This window comes from Cupressus sempervirens, chromosome 10 (assembly GCF_028749045.1).
Source record: "Cupressus sempervirens isolate cs-2001-9-10 chromosome 10, ASM2874904v1, whole genome shotgun sequence".
Lineage (NCBI taxonomy): Eukaryota > Viridiplantae > Streptophyta > Pinopsida > Cupressales > Cupressaceae > Cupressus > Cupressus sempervirens.
Window position 1 is genome coordinate 516,431,376 of NC_143127.1, and position 23,911 is coordinate 516,455,286.

The following is a 23,911-nucleotide window of genomic DNA, read 5'->3' on the forward strand; positions in this document are numbered from 1 at the left end:
AAAAATTTTGCAATATTCTGTGGACAAGACACATAGGGAGGAAAAAATCTTATTACATTAAAGAATTTAATCCCACTTATAGTCATGATGAAAAGGCCTATATAAGGGCACCTATTAACTGGAAAGCAAAAATGTTGATGGCACAAATTAGAACTAGTTCACATCAGCTGCGATGTGAAACTGGTAGATGGCAAGTTCCAAAGGAAGAGTGGGCAGACAGAACATGTTTATTTTGCAATATGGGAACAATGGAGACAGAGCAACACTTTGTCATGGAATGCTTGGCTTACAACGACATCAGATATGATTTTACAAAAATTCTGCAGAACAAGGACTTCAACTATTTATTTGAGGAAGATCAAGTGAAGAGAACAGCGGAGTTGATTATCAAAATTCAGAGAAGAAGAGACAAGTTAACCAAAACTTTGCAACTGACTAGTTTGGCTCCTGACTCGGGAGGGCGATTGCATGGGTCCCATAGACTACTTTAGTCTCGTGGACGTCATTAAAATCTATCATATCATATCATATCATATCATCACCCCAACGACAAACAAGTTCAACATCGCTTGATAAAAGCTGGATTTTTAATACCTCAGCGCCAAGCTGTGGGACGAATTTCTGAGTACGCTTGGCACCACCGTAGCCGCCATTGCCAAACAAGTTGCGTAGGGCACGATGTTGGTCATCAGAGGCTAGTATTGTGGGTGAAATTATTGTGTAGCACTTGTAAACATGTCACCGAGCTGGTATGAGAAGACAGTAGGGGCTGGACTAGCATACGTACGCCAGGCCAGAGATTTTCAATGTATCACTGTTTCAGACCCCAGCACATTACTTAAATCTCGATTCTGTCAAATTTTAATATTGAAGTGGAATGCTATTGCTGTTTAACATTCTGCAGTTCTAGAATTCTGATTGCTATTTAATATAACCGCTTTACTTACAGTGGTGTCATTTGGATCGTTATATTTGCATTCAGCGGGCAGCCTTATGTGTGGATATTATTAAACTTTTAAATTTTGTCATTCAGTCTGAAGAGAAACTTGTGATTAAAAAGTGACAAAAATATATTAAGAGCTGTTAAACTGAAGTAGTTAAGGGAAAAAGAAGAAGCGCCTATTCGTTATTTGTATGCTGAAATCCGTAATGGATTTATGATCTGGCTTTGCAGAAGACGAGGCAAAATGTGTGGAATTGGTTTGATTCTTTCTGGCATTCACATTGTTAGCTCATCCTCAAATCTTTTTAATGGTTTCGAACATGCTGATCCCGGAATCGCATTGCATGGGGAAGAACGGGTATGCATATTATTCCCTTAAAAGAGCCGGCTCTTCTCATTTTCGAAATTTCCCTATCTGACGTCTTCTCCAAAGATTGGACCTTGATTATTGTTTTCACGTTTAAATTTCAATTGCACATTTTCTAGGATAGAACTCAGATATGTATATAAGATTTCTGCCTGTTATGATTGCGTGATAATTTCCTCTACTGTTAGATTTTTTGAGTTTTCGCTGAATAGCTCAAGGACCCCATTTTAATATTTGCATAATTATTTTCAAGGGCTTTCATGCAAATGCTGCATCATATAAAATCTAAATAACTCTCCAGTACAAGTTACCTTCAAATACTAACACATGTTATAAATTGCTCTCTAACATACTGTAATTAATGATTCTTTTCTAATTCTCCATAAAAAATGCTATCCGAAGGGGAGAGATTCACAACATTTGAAAGCACTAGAGAGGACCTTTCTTGTATATGTCACAAATGCCATCTAAAGGGAACATTTACTACGTTAGAAAGAACCAGAGAGCACCTTTCTTGCGGAGGTCTCAATAAATCTAGATGGTGGAGAATGCCATGCGAAAGGGACATTTACAACATTTGAAAGGATTATAGATGACCTTTGTTGTAGAAGACACAAATAATCATATGGAAAATTTAGGTTTTTAGTTTTTCCATTTTGAGGATTTGATCAATTTTTAGGTCATCTCAAAATGGCTTGTATTAATAGTATTTATATTGATGAAATTTTTAGCATGCCAATAATAATCATATGGATTTATTTATTTATTTTTATTTGATCCATGTTTAAGTCATTTCAAGATGACTTTTATGAGTAATTATATTGATATCGTTTTTTCAGCATGTTCGTAATAATTATTAGGTATAGATGTTAGTCTCCTTTTTTGAAATAGAATTACATAATAAACAATAATAATTAAATTAAAAATTTATTTAAAAAAAAGTCAAATTTTAGTTAAGTTAACCAAATGGTCAAAATGCATGAACAGAAAAATTGTGTTTCCCTCAAATGAGAGGTATACAAGGGAGAGCAAAGAACTTAATTTGAGGGGGAAAAGGAAGGAGGAAGAAAGAGTGGAGCATAAGAACTAAGGAACGATTGATGGAAAGGAAGGGGGAGAAAATAAGGAAACGACCTTTAAAAAGGTGAATGGTTGTGACTCTTCAAATGGGTTGTAATTACGAAGGTTTGAGACTTTTTAAAAGGGGTGTGATAATGAAAGGTTGTGACTCTTTGAAAGGGTTGTGATTATGAAGAGTCATGGCTCTTTTAAAAAAGCAAACACGGAAGGTGTATGATCTCTCCCTCACCTGGGAAGATATAAAAGAGAAGAAGGATAAAATAGAATGGGGCAAAGAGGAGTAGAGGAGATCTAGAGCAGATTCAGAGCAGAAGTATAAGTAGGTATTTGAAACAAGAATTGAGAAGGAAAGAAGAAAATAAGATATGCAGATCTTAAATGAATTTGAAAAGTAGTAGAGACAGATTTGAGAAGTGAGAGATAAGAAGTGAAAGGGGCAGCAGCCATCAAACAGATGTATCTTTTCATAACCAAAGGGTGTGACCCTTTCATAAGGATGTTAACAAATGAAAGGGTGTGATTCCCTACACTCAAAGGTGATATAAAAGAGAAGAACTTTATTGAAGGAGGGCATGGAATCAAAATGGGAGATCCATTGGGAGAACAATATATTATTCTTAAAGTCAACAATGAAAAGTGGTGACTCAAATCTTATGACAGGCGGTGACCCTTTCACTTATAAATTATAAAGGGGAGATAATTCCAAGCAAACATCAATACATCAACACTCTTCAATGCATCACGGAATCAAGCAATCTATAAATTAACAAAGGTTGAGTCAAACATTCCATCAATTAGTAACACCCAATTCAACAAAGTGAATAACTGTTGAAAACAGATTGATATAAAGTATGATAAATGTGTTTCAATCATTGTTTTGTCACAGGAGGGAAAATGGTCGTGAGGTCACCTTCTAAGTATGCCACAGGTAGTCATAGGAGGGAAAATGGTGGTGAGGTCACCTTCTAAGTATGCCACCCCATGCTATGTGACTAAGGAGTCCCATGGGGTTAAAGGGGGACAAGGGAATTTCTAGGGAACCTTCTATGAATGATCCTCTTGATCTCTATCATGGTGAACCAATGAATGTGGATGCTCAACCAGTGGAGATGAGGTAGAAGTGACAAGGATGAGGAGAATGGTGTTAGAACATGTAATGGTCACCCTTGGATGTCCCAAAAAAAAACTAAACCAAATTGCTGAAAGGAATTATGTCAAACAGTTTGCATTCAACTTCTTAAAACCCCTTATAACTCCGGAAATCAAACGTTTTTATGGAATTGGTATCATACAACATAAACAAGAAAGAAACTATAATAATATGCAAAGTGGAAATGAATTGCTGCTAATAAAATGTTATTTTCAGAATTCATAAAACCAAATACTTGACAGATTTATCAACTCACTAATTACTTCAGCAATATTGTCATAATACTCCAATACGAACTTGCTGCTACAATACTTTGTCCTCCAATCAGTCCACTACCTTCATAATACCATTCCCTCCAAGCGGCATAAGCGACGGACAATTAGTGAAGAAGATATGAGCAAAATATCAAATCTGCCTATAGCCGAAAATGCAACTAAACTGCCTGATAATGAAGCCAATAAGAAAGAATTCCAAAGGTCAAACCCCAAGGGAATGACGTCTAGAATGTTATAAGAGAGGATAGACGTCCTCAAATGCCAAGAACAAAGCTGCAACTCACAAACCAATTTCTTCTCATATTCAACCTGCCTAATGAAGCCACAAATGCTTCCTTTTATTCTATTCCCACGGGTCCGCTCAACTCATATGGGCAATGTGGGATAAAAGATGTGTAATATAAAACATATATTAAAATACCCCTTATGTCTCCTTTGGGTACACATCACCATAAAATAAATATTAAAGTAACACTTTAATATTTTACAATTAAATTAGACGTTACTTTAATAAAACTTCAGGCATTAAAATGTATTAGCAATCGGACTCCAAATAATGCGAGTGATAGCTCATCGGAAAGCTCTCACTGAGGAGTATCGAATCCAATCACCAAAATTGACCTGCACTGTGTCCTGCCGACTTACTAAAAATAGTAAGTATGCCTGAAACTGAGTAAATCAACTTCGTTTTGGCCCAAACTGGAAATGACTAGGCCAAAACACTCCAAGATCCCATTAAACCCTTCGTTAGCCCTCGGGACCATGTAGAACAAGGCTAACGCACACACACTTGGTCAACTGCTAAAATGGGGACATTACAGAACACTGCACTAGGTATGCCACCTCATTTGTATGGAAAGGGCCACATGAGACCAGTAGGGATGGCATGTCCGCTTTTGGGCCTAGCGTAGATGTCTCTTGGGCTCCTTATCAAACCACCCTACCTTATTACTTCTATGGTTGACTTATTTTAAAATTTGATTTAAGCAATCTATGTAATCTAATATACGATTATTTAAATTTTTTCTTACCCAAGAATTTCTAATCATAAATGATGATTATAATGTTTCCTAAATATTTGCGAGATCCTAATCAAAGCAGAAAAAATACCCTAAAAAGTTAGAAACCCTACTCGCTTTTATATAGAAACTATAATTTAGGGCAAAATTTGGGTTCTCTTGATGAACAGGGGTTTCTTCAATACACAAGCATTATAAAGCATTTTGTTTAGTTTTTTTGGGGATTTGATCTATTAAGTCATTTTGAGATAATTGGGATATGTTTAACACATAAGCATTAAAAAGCATTTTGTTTAGTTTTTTGGGGATTTGATTTATTAAGTCATTTGAGATGATTGGGATCTGTTTAATACACAAGCATCATAAAGCATTTGTACTTTTTGTTTTATTTTTGGATTTGGTCTACGTAAGTCATTTTAAGATGACTTTGGGTAATCATTATATTGGTAACATTTTCACTGGGTAAAAGGGTATCTCTAGTACACAAGCATCATGAAACTTTTGTCAGTAGCAAGAGGAACAACCACACTTTGGCTTCTCACCTTCTAACTTCATTCCTGTTGAGTATGTAATGTCTTATGAGTCACCTTTGTCTCATAATTCTTACAGATGGGGGATTAATCCAATTAACTCAACCATGCACTTATGTTAAGAAATTGAACGCCTCCACACAAGCATTTTAAATTGTTTAGGATTTGAGTTGAGTTTGTAAGTCATCTTAAGATGACCTAAATAAGTTGTGTTGGCAGGATTATTTATCAAGTTACAGAGATCATGTACTAAGAGTATCCATCAGTATCATAGAGAAAAATACTGTCCCAGTAGTTTGCAACAATATATCTGGCACAAAGACCTGTGTTGTACTGCTGGAGTTGATGAGGCAAATGAGGACATGATAGATGAAGCATGGAAATGTCTAGAAAATACCTCTTTCCAGCTTTGCAATTGTCTTATGTGATTTCATCTAGACCTGGAAGAAATTAATTTAAAATTTCTGTAGAGCTGGTAAAAGTATTGTCCACTGTACTATTCTTGAATTTCAAGTTTATATAAATAGCTCTTCAAAATGATTTACACACAATTATAAGCAATGCATTGGTGTAAAGCATACACATTTTATTTTAATTGAGCACTGAAATTTCCTTTTTACAGGGTGCACATCTAAGGATTTGAAAATCAGTGGTGTACTGAAATGGTAGTTTCCTTCACATTTCTGACAAATCTTTTTGGCTGAAGCAAGTGGCTTTGGCATTGAAACCAAGATTGACTTGAATTGACAACTATGGAAAGCTGATTGACATTCATTCGTTCAAAAAAAAGCTTAAATAGAAATTGTTGGCGTGTCTTGTCGTTGCCAAATATTGGGTACTGAACATGTTGACGGCAAAGCTTTGTTTCATTTGGGTAAAATTTTGAGTCATATAAGGGAGTGTTATTTATATCATGAGCTACTAGTAGCGACATTCTTGTTTCATCCTCAGTTTACACATTTAAAACAAAACCGATAACATGACTTCTTTTTTCAAATTTTTGTGTGTTTGAGCTTTGTATGTGTTTAAAAGATGTTTTTCTTTTACTAGGTGAGCTAGTCATCTTTGGGATTGCTAGGGTGTCCCCTTGTTCCTTGCCACTGCTTGAAAAAAGTCATCTCGGGGGCATTCTCTAAAATTTCCACTAATTGGAGATGGTTGGGGATGTTTTCAACTTGTTCTTGCATTCCCAAAATGTCTCCTAAGGGGATGTGGTCTGAAAATATAGAGGATGCATCCTTGGATACATAACAAAAACTAGATGAGGTTGACAAACCTTGAATTAATGCTTTTGATTATTGATTTAATCAACACTGAACTCATTATCATTACTTGGGCTATCTAAGGTTGGGCAAGCTTTGATACCGATTCTCCGAAGTAACAGGAAAGATTCCCCACAAATGTTCAGTTGTTCAAAATATTATTCATTGAGAAGGCACTAGTTTGTATCTGTGTCTGATTCCTCTAGGGAACTAAACACCTAAAGAAATGGCTGAGGAAAGGGAGAGTGATTCTAAAGAGACAATTGCAAAGACAAATTAAGTATGACTATATGGGGTTGGAATAAAATGGGGAAAGTGCTCAAGGAAAAGTAAAGTAAAGAAATAGGTTATAGTGATGGAATACAAAGCTTGCAAAATTGTCAAACCAACTCAATCCTTAGCACACATAACGAGATGTCCCAGTACACATTTACTGTAAGGATAGGTCTGATTATTAATGCATATTAAATTAATGATCAGACTGTTGTGGTTATGACTTCTCTGCAGATTTATATATTTTGCTTGCAGGTAAGAAAGAATGGATATGAATTAATTCTACTCTGAATTCTGAGTGCAAAGTCTGAATGAACTTCAATCACTGTTCTACAATCCCGATCTGAAGAGATATAATCGTTTATTGATTTCAATAGTCATATCTCTTGTTTGGATCCTTATCTTATATGTGCCCCAAGGGACACAATCACAAACGGTCAAGTCTATTCATGATGTCTCTTCATGAAGAGACACAATTAGATATTAAAGATTATTTAATAAGGGACCTGATCCTAATCGGGCATGATTAGGTTAAACTAATCATCTGCAAACTTGGATTTGGAATAAACAAATAATAACCATGATTTGTTTGCTTGATCGAACATGATCCAAGAGAATGAATGCTTCAGAATTTATACTTAGTTTGATGATGATAATTTTGGTCAATTTCAAGAGCTATTTTGCTGATGGCAATAACAGTTCTGATTATGTATGTATGTGTATGCATGTATACCAGTTCATATGATGAATTGGCATACATACATGCACATATGTATACAGATTTATCAGATCAATCCTTGAATTCTGATTGACACTACCATATCTTTTGTTGGAATCACTGTAGCCGTTACACCAAAAGTTTGAATTGTTAATGAACGTCACAATATCTAGAGACAAAAATCCTCGTGAGGTAGTTAAGCACATGCCACAAATCCATTGGTCTATGCTGAACAGTACCTTCACTTGGAGGGGATGGAGGCACCAACCTCCCAACAATCCCCCCCTGAGCATGACCCAAGGGATTTGAACCCATAACCCAATGCTTTGATACCACTTGTTGGAATCATCGTTGCTGTTACACCAAAAGCTTGAGCTGTCAATGAATGTTACAACAGCTAGAGACAAGGATCCACGGGAAGCGGTTAAGCACATGTGACAAATCTATTGTTCTATGCTGAACGATATCTTCACCTAGAGGGGACGAAGGCACCAACCTCCCAACACCTCTGATGTATTTGGCCCGCTTGTTATGGCCAATTTTCTAATTTGTAGTTGCTTAGGATTGTTATGGGTAGAAGTGGAGGTCCTCTTTCTGAGTTCTTTCCTCCACAAGTCCTTGTTGAACCTGTGTAAAAATTCTTATTTATTAATAAGAATTATACTACAGTGGCTATGCCCACTTTTGCTTAAAATAAATAAATATTGAAATCAGAAATATATAAAACAATATCTATCTATCTATCTATATATATATGGGACAAAGATCCATTGCTTGGATGTATAGAGGTCCCTCCTTGGTAACACTTAAGTCTTCCCTTCTTCGCCAAATAGTAATAAGACTGAGTGTCTATATATATATATAGGGTAGGGATGAGCGACCTTGAGCACCTTGCAAACAAAGTCTTAAGAAAGGCTAAGGGCTTGGATCTGTGAACTTTGAGAGCATTGCAAATTGGTATCCAGGCAATGTGGATAACACTGTTTCCTTCCATCAATGAGCTGGAATAGTAGGAGGATATGAACAGCGTACTGATAGTAATGAATATTTGAACCTGCATAAAATTGAAACAATGTTGAAAACTTGCTAACGACACTTGACAACCTTGCTCGTCATGGAATAGAAAAAAATGCAAATGAGAAATTATGAAATGAGGGAAGATGGGGCAAGCAGAATTTGAGAAAATGTTTTTCATGCTTAGAAGGCTTGTGGGGATTACTAAGCACATTAGGTTTTCTAAAATTCCCATAATGCTAGCATTTTATTTTAGCCATTTTCAACAAACTGGACCCCTAGGGAATCACAGGGATGTTGGGGACATCTTGGTTAGCCCATGGCATTTCCAAATGCAGGACATGCCCATGGGATGTTCCTGTTCTAGAGTGACAATTTTTGGGACACCTCTTGTTTGGTGAAAATCTTGGAAATGGGGAGAGAGTATTTTGTTCCATCCATGAGGGCCTTGCCTTTTGGGTAAATGGCTAAAAACCCAGGGAGTTGCATCCTTTGAAAATATTGAAATATTATGTTTTTTTAAAAATGGATGTAGAAGAGATGCATTTTCCATATCTCTGATAGCCATGGATATTTTATTATTTTGGGCTTTTGTAAAGGACTAGGAGGCACATCCCCATGGAAGTCTGAAAAATATGTATAAGCTAAAAGTCTTCTGTTTGATGATGGGGCCTCTCTGAAATTTATAGTCCCAATTATTTAAAAAAAATTAGGTCTGCAATAAGCTTCTCTGGACTGATAGGAAGTGTTGTTCATTTTTGATGTTGAGGATGTCATTAATCAGCAACATTTTCAAAGTCAACTTTGTGAAAATTCCCAAATTCAAAGGATAACCAGCCAGCAGCTTGTACTAAAATAATTCTCTGACAAATTTTATCAGAATAAGTTAATCTGTAGAAATAGGCTCCAGCATTGAGGGTTCCCCACTATTGAGTTAGTCTTGAGTCTCCGTATATAATCTTCTTTTCATGTGTTTGTTGATTCCTAAGTTGATGTAATAAATCTGAGCCATCATTTGCGAATCGATCATTGTACCTTCTTTGAACTCCATGAGATAAACTTGTCATACTAAGATGACCTTAAATGATGCAATTAACTACTGTATGCTTATTTATATCTTTGTAGGAATCTGCATTATACCTTTTTTGAAGTGCATGCTTATACTAATTGCTATGTAACTTTCGTTTGTTGAATATCTAACTTGCATTTTCGACTGATGTTTGTTTAAATTTTCAGTTTCTTTTGAATAGCAAATTTGTGCTCTGCAAATTTTGAAAAACAGTCTTCATATCATGCCAGAATTATGGTCTGTTTACCTACAAATTGTATGTAGTTACTAGTATGATGGAAAGATAGGACTTCTTGTTCTGGATTTGTCAAGCTAGATTGGCTCTGATACCAGGCCATTTTGAGTGTGGTTGAATGCAAAATTGAATGTAACCTGTTTCACTATATTCTTCTAATAAACTTCATTTATACTTCTGTTCTGGAAGGCTTCAGGTACCCTGTATCCTACTGTGGATGATATCAAGGATGTTATTAGTCGGAGAGGTCCAGATCATGTTGGACATAAAGCTTTGCATCTGGGGGTAGTCTCTGGACATGAATCTTTGTCCAGAAAAGGAGAACAGCCAATTGAAAGCAAAGAAAACAATTATCATTTAGATGAAGATTCATTTAGAAATTTAGAAGTGAATGAAAAGCTGAAGACATCCGTGGGAAGTATCAGGGACTTTGAAAGTGGAAATTCTTTCTGTCAGATGGACAAGATAGAATCAAGTTCACATGAATGCATGAACAAAGATTCAGCATCTCGTGCTGATATAAACCAAGCAGCAAAGCAGTCCATTGTCCAAAAGTTTGTGGAAGGAATCAATGGACAAACAACTTATGCCTTTCAAGAAAATACATGTGCAGAGATGCTGTTTGTGGGTGCTACTTTGCAGCTTCGAGGGGTTCATCCACTATATCAGCCTTTGGTAGATACATCGACAAATATCTTAGTTTATAATGGTGCGTTTCTTTTTCTTTCTTTTTATTTAATATTTGGTTCCTAGGGTAATGGAAACATCTGAAGAGAAAACTAATTCTTTAATAAAAGCTTTCTAAATCCACATTTTCTCACAACAAGAAACAGTGACTGTTATTGCCTGCTCTATCAATCTTAGGTATGTCTTTGTTCAGTGAGATCTCCTGCAATTTTAGTTTGGAATGCTTAGAAGATATGATAAAAGCATACGAAGAAATTTCTTACGCACTTTTATAGCTGAAAAGTGCAATCCGTACAGTACTTAATATCTTTCGTTTGAATGAATCAAAAGCCTGTGCACTTGTACCATAGTGCTGTGGATATTCTCGTCCTATTTGAGTTGGCTGTGGATCATGAAATTAACAGCATATATATCTTATAAACAAAGTTCCATGGGTTTTCTTGATGAGGGAGTGGGAGATGCGTAGATGGGTTTTGAAGATGGGGGGACCAAGGGCCTAAGTTTTGGAATGGCAGGGGACAGTGCTTATATACATATAGTACTTGAAAAGATAGGTATTAGAAATATGTATAAGAATTACAATTTTGAACTTACAAATGAAGCTTTTGCAAATTAGTAAAATACTCAAATAATACTAAACTTTGAAGTGAATATTAACAATATAGATTGTAAATTCGAAATTTATATCATATTCAAGATTTCATAATGCTGATTACAATGACTACAGTTATCTTATGACGTCAAAATAAGAAAATGCCAGAATGGATTGCAGAGAGGCCTCTAATTATTTGCATAAGCTCTATCAATCTTAGGTATGTCTTTGTTCAGTGAGATTTCCTGCAATTTTAAGTTTGGAATGCTTAGAAGATACGCTAAAGGCATACAAAGAAATTTCTTACGCACTTTTATAGCTGAAAAGTGCAATCCATACAGTACTTAATATCTTTTGTTCGAATGAATCAAAAGCCTGTGCACTCGTACCATAGTGCTGTGGATATTCTCATCCTATTTGAGTTGGCTGTGGATCATGAAATTAACAGCAGCATATATATCTTATAAACATAGTTCCATGGGTTTTCTTGATGAGGGAGTGGGAGATGCGTGGATGGGTTTGAAGATGGGGGGACTAAGGGCCTAAGTTTTGGAATGGCAGGGGACAGTGCTTATATACATATAGTACTTGAAAAGATAGGTATTAGAAATATGTATAAGAATTACAATTTTGAACTTACAAATGAAGCTTTTGCAAGTTAGTAAAATACTCAAATAATACTAAACTTTGAAGTGAATATTAACAATTTAGATTGTAAATTCGAAATTTATATCATATTCAAGATTTCATAATGCTGAGTACAATGAGTACACTTATCATATGACGTCAAAATAAGAAAATGCCAAAATGGATTGAAGAGAGGCCTCTAATTATTTGGTTATATGCATATAGTACTTGAAAAGATAGGTAATTGAAATATGTATAAGAATTACAATGTTGAACTTACAAATGAAGCTTTTGCAAATTAGTAAAATACTCAAATAATATTCAACTTTGAAGTGAATATTAACAATTTAGATTGTAAATTCGAAATTTATATCATATTCAAGATTTCATAATGCTGATTACAGTGAGTACAGTTATCACATGACGTCAAAATAAGTATACATATAGAACTTGAAAAGATAGGTATTAGAAATCTGTATAAGAATTACAATTTTGAACTTACAGATGAAGCTTTTGCAAATTAGTAAAATACTCAAATAATACTAAATTTTGAAGTGAATATTAACAATTTAGATTGTAAATTCGAAATTTATATCATATTCAAGATTTCATAATGCTGATTACAATGAGTACAGTTACGTCAAAATAAGAAAATGCCAAAGCAAAAGAGAGGCCTCTAATTATTTGCATAAGCAAGTAACAAGTAGATTAGTTATTTTGTTGATTCTTGAATTCTATGTTCAGAGTTTACAGACCAATATAAAAAGCATTTTTAACAAGCTTTTGAACATAATTTTTTTAGAACCACAATCTATGTAATGTCCCCTTTCTAAAATGGAATAATAAATTATAAAAATAAATCAATAGACAAATAAATAACAATACATATAATTTATTATTTTAAAAAATAAAAAAATATAATATATTAATTGATATATTTTAGGAATGACTAAAATAGATAAAATAATAAAATAATATATTAAATACAGCAATGAAATGATAATAACTACTAATTAATAAATATCAATAACTGATGGCAATATATCAAATATCATCACTATTGTAACATATATAATATTGTTAATATTAAATGCATAGTGATCGACCATAATGAAAACAAAAAAGCCACAATTAATGAGACAAAGGGTAGTGACTAACAGTAGCGACCCCTCCTATGCATGGGTATAAGGAGGGATGGGGACCAAGTGTTAATGTTGTAGCTTCAGTCAGATTAATTTAACCATGAGAAACATTGTTATGATTACTAGATAATCATTCTGATTATTAATCATTAGACAATTAATATATACATACATCTTTTACATACATACATACATACACATATATACATTAACAATTGTCTATTAATTACTAATCATAAATTATGAAACAATGTGGTAATGAATAGATGTGTCCATGGGACATGTCTCTCCTTGTCTCATCCACAAGATAAATACAAGAGAGATTGCTGCCTTTGGAATAACTTAAATTATAGGTAGTGCTATTACATTTGCAGCGATCCTACCTTAACATGGTATCAGAGCAGTTTCTCTACTACCAGCCTATAAGATTTTATAAGTGACATAAATGTGCAAATTGGCGGTTAGATTTCGGAAATATTAAGAAACAAATCAATTTTGAATTTTATCTCTTTCTACGGAGGATTGTATTTTATTTCCATAAGCCGTGAGACTTGTGTTTGGGCTTGGGAAATGTTTGTTTCTTGAAAACAATTATATTATACTTTGAGTCTTCCTTCATATGCCTTGAGCGACTAGTTAAAGTAAATATTGAATATATTTCTGAAGATATTTTTGATGGCTACTCATATAAACTCATTGATAAATTAAGGCGGCTTCTAGTGAAGTGATGAAGTCAATTACACCAAGTATTTCACCATCCTGTTTATTTTGTGTGGGGCCAAAATCCATTCCTCAAGATCGTTCTTGGAACAAATATGATTATTTGTAATGGTTTATTAATGGTTGTATAAGGTAGATTGAGCCTTGAAGCCAATTCATATTTGAGTGATTTGATTATGAAAGTCAAATTGATATATTATCGATTCCTTATAAAGTCGAACAATCAAAATTAGTGACTCGACTTCCAAATATTATCAAATTTCATTTGAAGAATTTCAGGAAGGTGAAGAAATTCTATGGAGATTACTCAATCCTTTTGTGACTTGGGAACATTATCGGGGACAGCATTAGCGTGAATTATTTCTTACAATAGATATTTGGAACAAGGGATTGTTAGAGGTAGAAACAATTGCTTGGTCTTTTCATTCCTTTCATGAATAGAGTGATTACTTATTGTAACACAACATAATCATCGAAGTGTATGTGCAGATGATACTAGGAATATATAGAGAAGAATTCAATGTCCATGTTTCTGATAAGATTAATGCAATTCCCATTAATGTAAGCAGACATTGATATTGTGAGGGTTGTTGGTCATAACAACAAGCAGATTCATAGAACATAAGACAATCCCCCTTCTGCCAAGTTCATATTAAATTGAATAACTATTGAGAAGGCTTGGAGAGGAAATAACTCATGAGAGGTCCACATTTATGTTGGTAGAATCTTAGTATGGTTAACAACAAGTGCATCCTTTTTAAGAGTTGATAGAAAGTGCCAAGGTCTATGAAGAATTCAAATTCATCTTAGTTGCAAAAGGATTCATCGATGGTGTTTGTTGTTCTTGTGAAGAACCTATCATACGATTATTTCTGGTAGTAATCTCATTAACAGAAATCACTAGTGGTACCACTGATAGGAATACCCACAAGTAAGCTGAAGCTGACATCAACTAAGCAATGCCTCCACATTTCTCAGTCTACAACTCAACATTCTAACATTCTCGAGTCCATGGATTACCATTGTCACCAATCAACAACATAACAAATACAATATTGTTATCAAGAAGTTGCCATTGTTGAATTTCACAATATTATTGTAGAAACAACAAACAAATATTAATTTCTACAACTTTCAGAATTAGACACCATTATCAACCATTAAAATCCCATGAGGGAATTGTCCCATCATCATTGCGAGCTTGGAGTCATTTCAAATACAGAACAACATGGTATGGGGACTTGGGATTTGGTCAACATGGAATTAGAAGAGATGAAAATGAAAAGAGAGCAAAAATCAAAATAAAAATAAAAAAAAGAAAAAATAAAAAAAATAAGACCCCTATTTATCCCATCAACAACTGCCAATATTTGCAGGACCATACAAATTTGTGGTGATTGAAAACCAAGCCAAGACATTTTACCTACTAGAGGTATGGGATTGAATTTGCCGACTCGGGGATTCAGTGATCAACTCAAAAATCAAAATGAATTGCAAAAATAATAAGGAAATCCTCTCTATGTGTTGAATGCTAAAACATCCAAATTAGAATCTCTAAATGGGCTTTAATGCTATTTTTTATTATTTATGTAATGATATGAAAAAGGTGGAACTAAAGACTAGACCATTATTTATTTAATTCTACATATTTTGAACTTGTACAGATGAGAACGAAAGCTAGACACAGTAAGCATTTCAGAAAAAAAAACACTAGCTTCACTAGATTATCCTTAAACAAAGAAAAGAGGTTTGAGGAAGAACTGGGAGTTGGAAGGATGTGTAAGGTTCTTTATATGACATCATTGTAGATAGTTTGGTTAGTGATTGATGGGTATCTAAGTGAATCTAATGTCATCGAGAATATAATTTTATCAGAGAGATTATCTCCATTGTGAAATGGAGTGATGCATAGTTATTTTTGCAGAAGGATCAAATTGGATTTTGGAACAAGACCAATACTTAGAAGGAAGAAAGAAGTAGATTACATCAAGAAGGATGTTGATGAGCATTTGCTCCAGAATTGAAAAGTGGAATAAACTTTTTGGAAGCTTCTAAGGTATTGAAAGATACCTTAGAAAAGAAGTTTGCCATATTTGATGTAATGCAAAATTGTTCAAATGATATAAGAGTGAGAATTTCATATTGTGGGGGGAATAATAACCAAAGATTCATTCTCTCTTGAACCTTCTTTAGAGGGGAGATGTCAAAGAAGAGACACTATCATAGTTCCAATTTGAACCATCCTTAGTGAGGAGATGATTCAAAAGAGATGTCTCTCAAACAATCTAAGAAGACATTTTATGATTTGATGGATATGGACCTTCATTAAAGCAACTTGTATCAAGGATGTGCATATAAGTATTCATTATCTTTGAATATTACATTTATCTACTCACCGTAGTCTCTCTCTTATTTGTATTTGTATAAATTATAAAAGTTATTTGCCTTTATCTTTTCCTTTGTCTCCAAGGATTTTCTTGTAGGAAAAGAAGAATGTTACATTAGGTATGTCATCAAATATTGTGTAGGACTCAATCTTATGACTATAGCTCCAAGAAGTTTTGATTTAGGATTCATTAGTCACTTGATGTACAGTCTAGATAAAGTGAGGCTATTAGAGCAAGACATCTTCTATGATCAGATTTATGAGTATCCTTCTATAACAAGGAGTCTGTCACATCTGCTGGAGGTAATCTTGGAAGTCAAGAGGGAGCTTCAGAAGGGAGCCACTTTAGCATGAATGTCTAATGTAATCAAACTTGGGGATAAACCCACAATTTAGTATATTCACTCATGTTCATATGAATCAAGGTATGCTTTTGTAACAGAGGGAGCAAATAGAGGATATACTGTAGATGACTTTTATCATATTTATTCAAAGGGAGTAGACCATGTCGTGATGGATTCTCCAGTGATCAAGAAACTGTAGTAGTCAAAGCGCTATAGTCAAAGCGCTATGATTCATGAGATGAAGTTCAATATGTGCAGACTAAAAGGTTGTAATGCAAATGCCTAAACCGTAGATGGATTCTTGGAATACTATTCATTTAGGGAATATTATTATTGAAGATCTGACAACTGATATTTTCTCCAAGCCTTTTGCCAAAGTGAAGTTTGTAGATTATTGAAGACAAGCTTGGAGTAATGTATCAGAGCCTTTGGTGAGAAAGAACCTCAGCATTAGTGATTACCTGAGATGTACTTTAATGCATCCTTCTCTGTAAGAGAGAAGTTTGAGATGAAATCCTTTGTTCCACCCTCTGGAAATGTTCATGGTGGATGTCATGTGAGTTACTACATGACTTTGCGGAAACATCGTGGAAGGTGACGATCTTTCATTGATGTTTGTTTATAGTTACCATAGTAAGGTGATGATCTTACAATAGTCTAATCTTCTATCATGATGGATATCATATGGTTGATGTCTAAGTAGATCATGATAGATTATATCTTGTAAATCAATATCAACTGAGAGATAGATACCATCTAATAGATATTTATGTGTTGTATTGTATAGATATATATCATGGTGCAGTAACATCCATAAACAAACCATGATTGTAATGTTCTCATGGTAAGTATCATAGGGTGATACATTTATGCATACCTTATGAACATTTGAGTAGTTGATGAATATCATGCGACTTGATATTTGAGGCCATTACTTTGAGTACTTAGTAAATGTCATGTGACTTGATATTTGCAGGCCATTACTCTGATATGATGAGATGATATCATTATGATTAATATCTTCCGATCAAAGATATTCATGGACATACCATGAAAATATAAGTATGATGAATATCATGTGGTTGATATTCCTTGTTGAATGATACTTCTAATGATATTGAAAGATAACATCTAATTTGGTGGGTATATGTTGATATCCTTAAATATGCCATTTCCAATAATATCATATTGAGATGATATCTCTTTGTATCGCTTGAGAGCAAGGTGTGTTAATCCTGTAACAATCCTCCCTAGGTAAGAGGGAGTGTTAATATTGTAGTTTTAGTCGGATTAATTTAACAATGAGATAAATTGCTATGGTTACTAGTTAATCATTCTGATTAGTAATCATTAGACAAGGAATGTATATATATAAATTAATAATTGTCTAATAATTACTAATCATAAATAATGAAATAGTATGTGTTTATGAATACACGTCCCATGAAAGGACAAGTCTCTCCTTGTCTCGTCCACAGTATAAATACAAGAGAGATTGCTGCCTTTGGAATAAACATAAACTATAGGCAGTGCTGTTACATTTGCAGCGATCCTACCTTAACACCAAGATAAGAAGGGACACGTTGGAGACCTTGGGGCCAAGTATTAGAATGGACAAATCTCTCTGTATTGCTTGAGAGCAAGGTGTGTTAATCCTGTAACAATCCTCCCTAGCTATGAGGGAGTGTAATGTGATGCAGGAGCATCCTAGGCTTTCTTGCAATCCTGCATGTTAGAGCCAAGTGCCAGTGGTTTCCAATTTTTTGTTGCTATCGAGCTGGTTAGTGTAGCTTTAGTGCATGCCGAGTTACTGTAGCTTTAGTGCATGTCGAGTTACTGTAGCTTTAGTGCATGTCGAGTTACTGTAGCTCTAATGGATGTCGAGTTACTGTAGTTGTAATGGATGCCGAGTTATTGTAGCTTCTAGTGGATGCCAAGTTACTGTAGCAATCTTGTGTTGATCGAGTGTTCCTTCATGTGCCGAGTGAACCTGTTGGGGCCGAGTTTTCTAGTGGATGCCGAGTGTTCATGTGTGCGGCAAGTGCCAGTATTGGTCTTGGTTCTGTTCATGCCGAGTTGTTTGTGAGTTGACTTTTGGCATTTAATTTATGCATGGGTATTTAATTTAGTGTTGTAGCCGACTTGTGGCTCGAACTATATTTAATGTAAGGGATTTAATTTAGTTTGTAATGAGCTGGGGCAACTTGTGGCTTAGTTGGGTATAAGGGGTTTTGTGGAGTCTTTAGAGAGGAGTTATGCATTCTAGCTTGGAGAAGGGGATGAAGTATAGATGCGAATTTTGAAGAGCTAGGGCTGCAGCTTGAGAACTAGAGGATTGCTTGGTGGACCTGAGGGTACAAGTGTCGATTCTTCTTGGTGTTCTTATCTAGTTGTGGATCTGGACTAGCTGGAATAGAGTTTGTAAGTGGTTCTTGTTGGATCTTGCAGAACTGATTTTGTAATTGCTGTTGTATTTGGCCCTAACTCGGAAGGCCTTACAATCGGGCATATTGCATGTAATCAGTTATATTTATGAATAAAGACTTGTGACTTGGTATCAGATCTTGCATTGTTGTTGCTTTGTTGTTGTATTTCCGCTGTGTGGTTGTTTGTTGGGAGTTTGGACATCTCTTTTGGGGATTCTCCTGCCTTGCACTGCGTCATAATGTTGTAGCTTTAGTTGGATTAAATTTTAACAATGAGATAATTTGTTATGGTTACTAGTTAATCATTTTGATTAGTAATCATTAGACAATCAATGTATATATATATAAATTAATAATTGTCTAATAATTACTAATCATATATAATGAAATAGTGTGTCCTTATGAATAGACATGTCCTATGAAAGGACAAGTCTCTCCTTGTCTCATCCACAGATCGCTGCCTTTGGAATAAATGGAAATGATAGGCAGTGCTCTTACATTTGCAGTGATCCTGCCTCAACACCAAGATAAGGAGGGACACGTCGGAGACCTAGGCATTGAGTATTAGGAAGGAGTAACTGTAAATCAACTCGCAATTTGATTAGTTATATACAGCAAGTAAAGGAATTGCATTCCATCGTTAGAGAAATCAGACCTTTGTTGGAAAACATTGAACAAACTTAGAACATCATTGTTGGCCACTGCGAAGATTAGGGGACAAAGTTTTTGATGAGACATCATCATCAGTCAGCATTGAAAGGATTTGACTTTGCATACATTGAACTATCATCAGATGCAATTGTAGAATAACCTATATATGAATTAATAAGTGATTCACAGGAATTACAATTAGTGGTAAACATCATTGACCAAACAAATATCCACAGTTGTCGATTTTTGCTAACAATAATTATTGAAGATTGAGGAATTAGGGACTGGAAGCTCAGCCAGCATCCTAGTCGCATACACCAGCCAATAATAAAGAAGATAAATTTAATTATCAATGATTTCTATTAAGAATGATGGAGTTTATGTTATCAACGATTTATTAAAAAAGGGCGATTAGGGTAGCATTAAGAAAAATAATCAAAGCATGATTTTTATTATAGCAAACATAACACAAAGGGTGCGATATAAATTACAATTGGCTGTGATTATAATATGGAAAACTTCTAGTAGATCCTATATCATAAACTTTAATTGACAAAAGTGATTTGGTTTAGTGAGCACCGTTGAGTTGTATCTCTTCACAAAATATGTGAAACGATTCATTAATATGTAATGTCCCCAATTTATTAAAGTGACAATGATTAAAGTAATTTTTATTAGGTTGTCGAAAATAAAAGGAATTTTTAAATGATGATTTAATATTAATTAATATAATTAAATAAAAATAAATAATAAAATATGATTAAATTTTAAAAGTCATTTTGTATATATTTCCCTCTAAGTTCAATTCAAAAATTAAAAGAGGGAAAATGTAAAGAAAAATAAAGGCGATTTCAAGTCTTCTGAATTAGAAGGCAGCTTGGGTCATTTTAGGAGTGATGTTTTATGTTTCGTCATTTCTGGGAAGCTTTGACTTTCAGCAAGTTTGAGCAAGGGAACCCTTGAGCTTGGAGGTAGTGGACTGAAACCCATTGTGTATTGGAGATATCATTCAGGGGTCTCACTTTTTCTTCAAATTCATACTTCTAGTTATCCAATCCGACTTAAGTCCTGTGGCTACGATTGGACTTTTTGATGTTGCTCTAATCAAGAATTAAATGCAATATTCATATTTCATTTCAGATCTCTATTCCAGTCTTGTATTTATGATTTTCAGAATAATTTGTTGGATTCATTAAAATCAGTTACATGCAAGTTATTGTTAAAATTTCTGTGGATCATTTGGTTACAAAATCTGGAGGAAAACTCCAAAGGGGATATTGTATTGGTATTGAAGCTGGTTCCCCTGCCAACTTGCAAGGATACAAAAAATCTCAAAAATAAATTGTTACAATTTTGTGAGTCTTGTTTTAGTATCAAGAGGGTCAGAATATATATGTTCATCTTTAGCATTTGTTCTCAATCAAACTGGTTGAACTGTCATCACTTGTAGTAAATTTGCAATATTGTTGTCAGCAGTGACAACTGCTTATCAAAATTCTTGAAGCAGTAAAGTTAGTTTGGAAATTGTATGTTGTGCAAACCAGACCTGCATAGTGTTTGGCGAAATACCACAGAGTGGGAAAGTGAAGAATAGCTGATATCCTTTGGAGGAATTACAGTGGTAGGTCATAATGGCAAGGTTGTTTAGCAATACACAAGCATGGAAATACCTTGAACATGCACAACAAAAAACTCAATTGTGAATTGCAGTGTTTAAGTGACACTTTCTAGGAAATTTGGACAAGGTTTCATCTTCATCTATAGGTGCAAATAAGAGACCTCATACCATGACAACCAATGATGCAGTTATGAGAAGCCACCATAAGTATTGCACTCTTCCTCAGAAGATATGTGACCATCTCTCCTTTGCACAATTTATGGATGTACATGTACAAATTCAAATCAGCAGCTTAACAGAAAAGGAAATGCAGAGTAGGTATGCAAAAATATTAATTAAGAATTTGATAAACATGCAGATTCAGCTCACAAGATAAGATAAATTGAAGGAGAGAAACACGACTTTCCTTGATGTAGAACATGTGATTGGCATGAATCATGAAGGTATGAATTCCTTGGGTGATCACGATGCGTCTTCTAGTATGATAGTTGATTCCCATTTTGGCATAGCAGCATTGTTAACTTGGCATTCAAATCACTCTAGCAAAGAGTTTGAGGCATATGAAGATATTAACAACACTTTAGATAAGGAAGAACACATTGTTTCAGGTGAGAATTATTCTAAGTTTTATGTTGGTGATCTTGAGGTCGATATGGATAAATCTTGTAGCGAGATGAGTTCTCTTAATGAATGTTAGGCTGAGCTTAATTTTGTCCCTCCTTTTCTTCATGAAGAATGCATTGAAATTTCTTGTGAAATTGGTGATATAGTTCTCATAAAAGATGATCTAATACAAGATGTGAATAAGTTGGGGTCCTAGGATACTTTTGATGAAGAACATGCATCTTCTTATGACAAAGAATCCCTTGAACATGATGTCATAACAGCAGCTTCAACCATGCAAGCAGACCAACCCACTAAAGAACATATGAGGCATTTAAACAAGAGGTATTTATGTGTCCCATTTGCATAGAGTATGCTGACTTAGGACTTGACAATGATGAATCACAAGAAGCTATGGATTCCACTAGTGCTTCTTTGATTGACCTAATGCTGCCCACCATTCATAAATGAGAAATTTAAGGCCTCAACTAGTAAGTATGATGTTTTTGCTGGTGTTATTGATTTCATAAGTAAAGACACATCTTAAATTTTATAGTATGGCAACCCAAGACACCTTGATGAGTGTAACCAAACTTGGAAGTCTTTGACTTGAAGCAGTGTCCTAAATTGGCATTTTCAGAATTAAGGCAGTGGGGTAGCGAGCGTAAGTTGGAAAGAGAGAATTCCTTTCAGATTGTGGATAACCTGCTTTGTGTGTCAAGTGCTGATTGAACATTTGATAATCCACTCTTGGAGTTGGATGAGGAGGTTCTTTCTAACTTTTGTGATGAGAATGGATTTGATTGCAAGGTTTGGGACCCAGGTGCAGTTTATAGTGATGAGGTATGGTCACAGGATTGGAGTAGTTGATCAATTTCCAAACCTAGTACTGCTGCCCACTTTTCAAACAACTTGCACATGAGCTTGGAACCTTAACAATTGATGACCAGGATGGATTCTTTGGTTCAGTGGATGAGTAGTTGTTGGTTACAAATTGATGGTAAATGTGATTTGCTCAGAGGAGATGGATTTTCAGCTACTTTTATCCTCATGAATCCTATATGTTCAGAGACTTGAATGCAACTAGTGGGGGGGCATTTGTTGGGCACAACTTAGTTATCTTTCACTTGGAGGCTAATTTTAGATGACATGGTTTTAGTTAAGTAATATTGAGCTGGTTGTCTTCAGGGGTGGTTTTTCTGAGTGGCGTTTACATATAACAGTTGGTTGGAGGAGATGGAGAGATTTGTATCATCTCCTTCCTGCTAGAGGTCTTCATAACGATGAGATCCCATCATTAAATGGCATTAGTATCTATGACTTCAACTGGAGAGAGGTTCTTCATTAGATTGAGGATGTTCTCATTCATGGTAGCAACACATGGCATGTTGACTGATTATGCACGTGGGGTAATTTGGCATCCTTGCATTGGCATGTATAGTGCATTACTTAAATGGGATTTTGATGTTTTGCTTCACAACTTCAAGCATGGTGATGATTACATCAGAGTAGCACAGCAGATTGGTGAAGCAACATTTCTGAGGTTGATATGGGATCCTGGTGTTTGGATTTGACATACAAGTGCAGATTGCTTGAGGGCAAGCAATCTCCAGATTGGGAGGATTGTAATGTCCCCAATTTATTAAAGTGACAATAATTAAATTAATTTTTATGAAGTTGTCAAAAATAAATGAAATATCTAAATGATGACTTAATATTAAGTAATTTAATAAAATTAAAGTAAAATTCAAAATATTATTAAAATATACTTCATAAATATTTCCCTTGAAGTTCAATTAAAAAATTAAGAGAGGGAAAATGTAAAGAAAAATAAAGGGAATTTCAAGACTCTTGATGTTTTATATTTGGTTATTTCTGGGAAGCTTTGGATTTCAGCAAGTTTGAGGACGAAAACCCTCGAGCTTGGAGGAAGTGGATGGAAACCTATTGTTTGTTGGAGATATGATTCACGTGTCCCACTTTTGCTTCAAATTCATGCTTTTGGTTATCCAATCTAGCTGTAAGTTCTGTGGTATGGTTGGACATTTTGTTGTTACTCTACTCAAGAATTAAATGTAATATTCATATTTTCATTTCAGAATCTATATACCAGTCTGGTATTAATGATTTTCAGAAAAAAATGTTGGAATAATTGAAATCAGTTGCATGCAAGTTATTGT

General features: G+C 34.7%; 1 protein-coding gene across 11 annotated transcripts in view; it reads left to right on the forward strand.

Annotated features, from left to right (window-relative positions):
* Positions 1-532: 532 nt before the first annotated feature.
* LOC149534920 (Asparagine synthase family protein) overlaps positions 533-23,911 on the forward strand; it is a 181,310-nt gene continuing 157,931 nt past the window's right edge. For 3 of the 11 annotated variants that reach the window (XM_089803076.1, XM_089803079.1, XM_089803078.1), the window contains exons 1-3: positions 543-808; positions 1,175-1,301; positions 10,125-10,644. In XM_089803076.1, coding sequence (XP_089659202.1) covers positions 1,188-1,301; positions 10,125-10,644 — 634 coding nt within the window. In that variant the 5' untranslated portion in view covers positions 543-808; positions 1,175-1,187. Of the gene's footprint in view, positions 809-1,174; positions 1,302-10,124; positions 10,645-23,911 lie in introns of all 11 variants that reach the window. The other 8 variants (XM_089803075.1, XM_089803080.1, XM_089803085.1 and 5 more) reach the window with 7 other exon arrangements.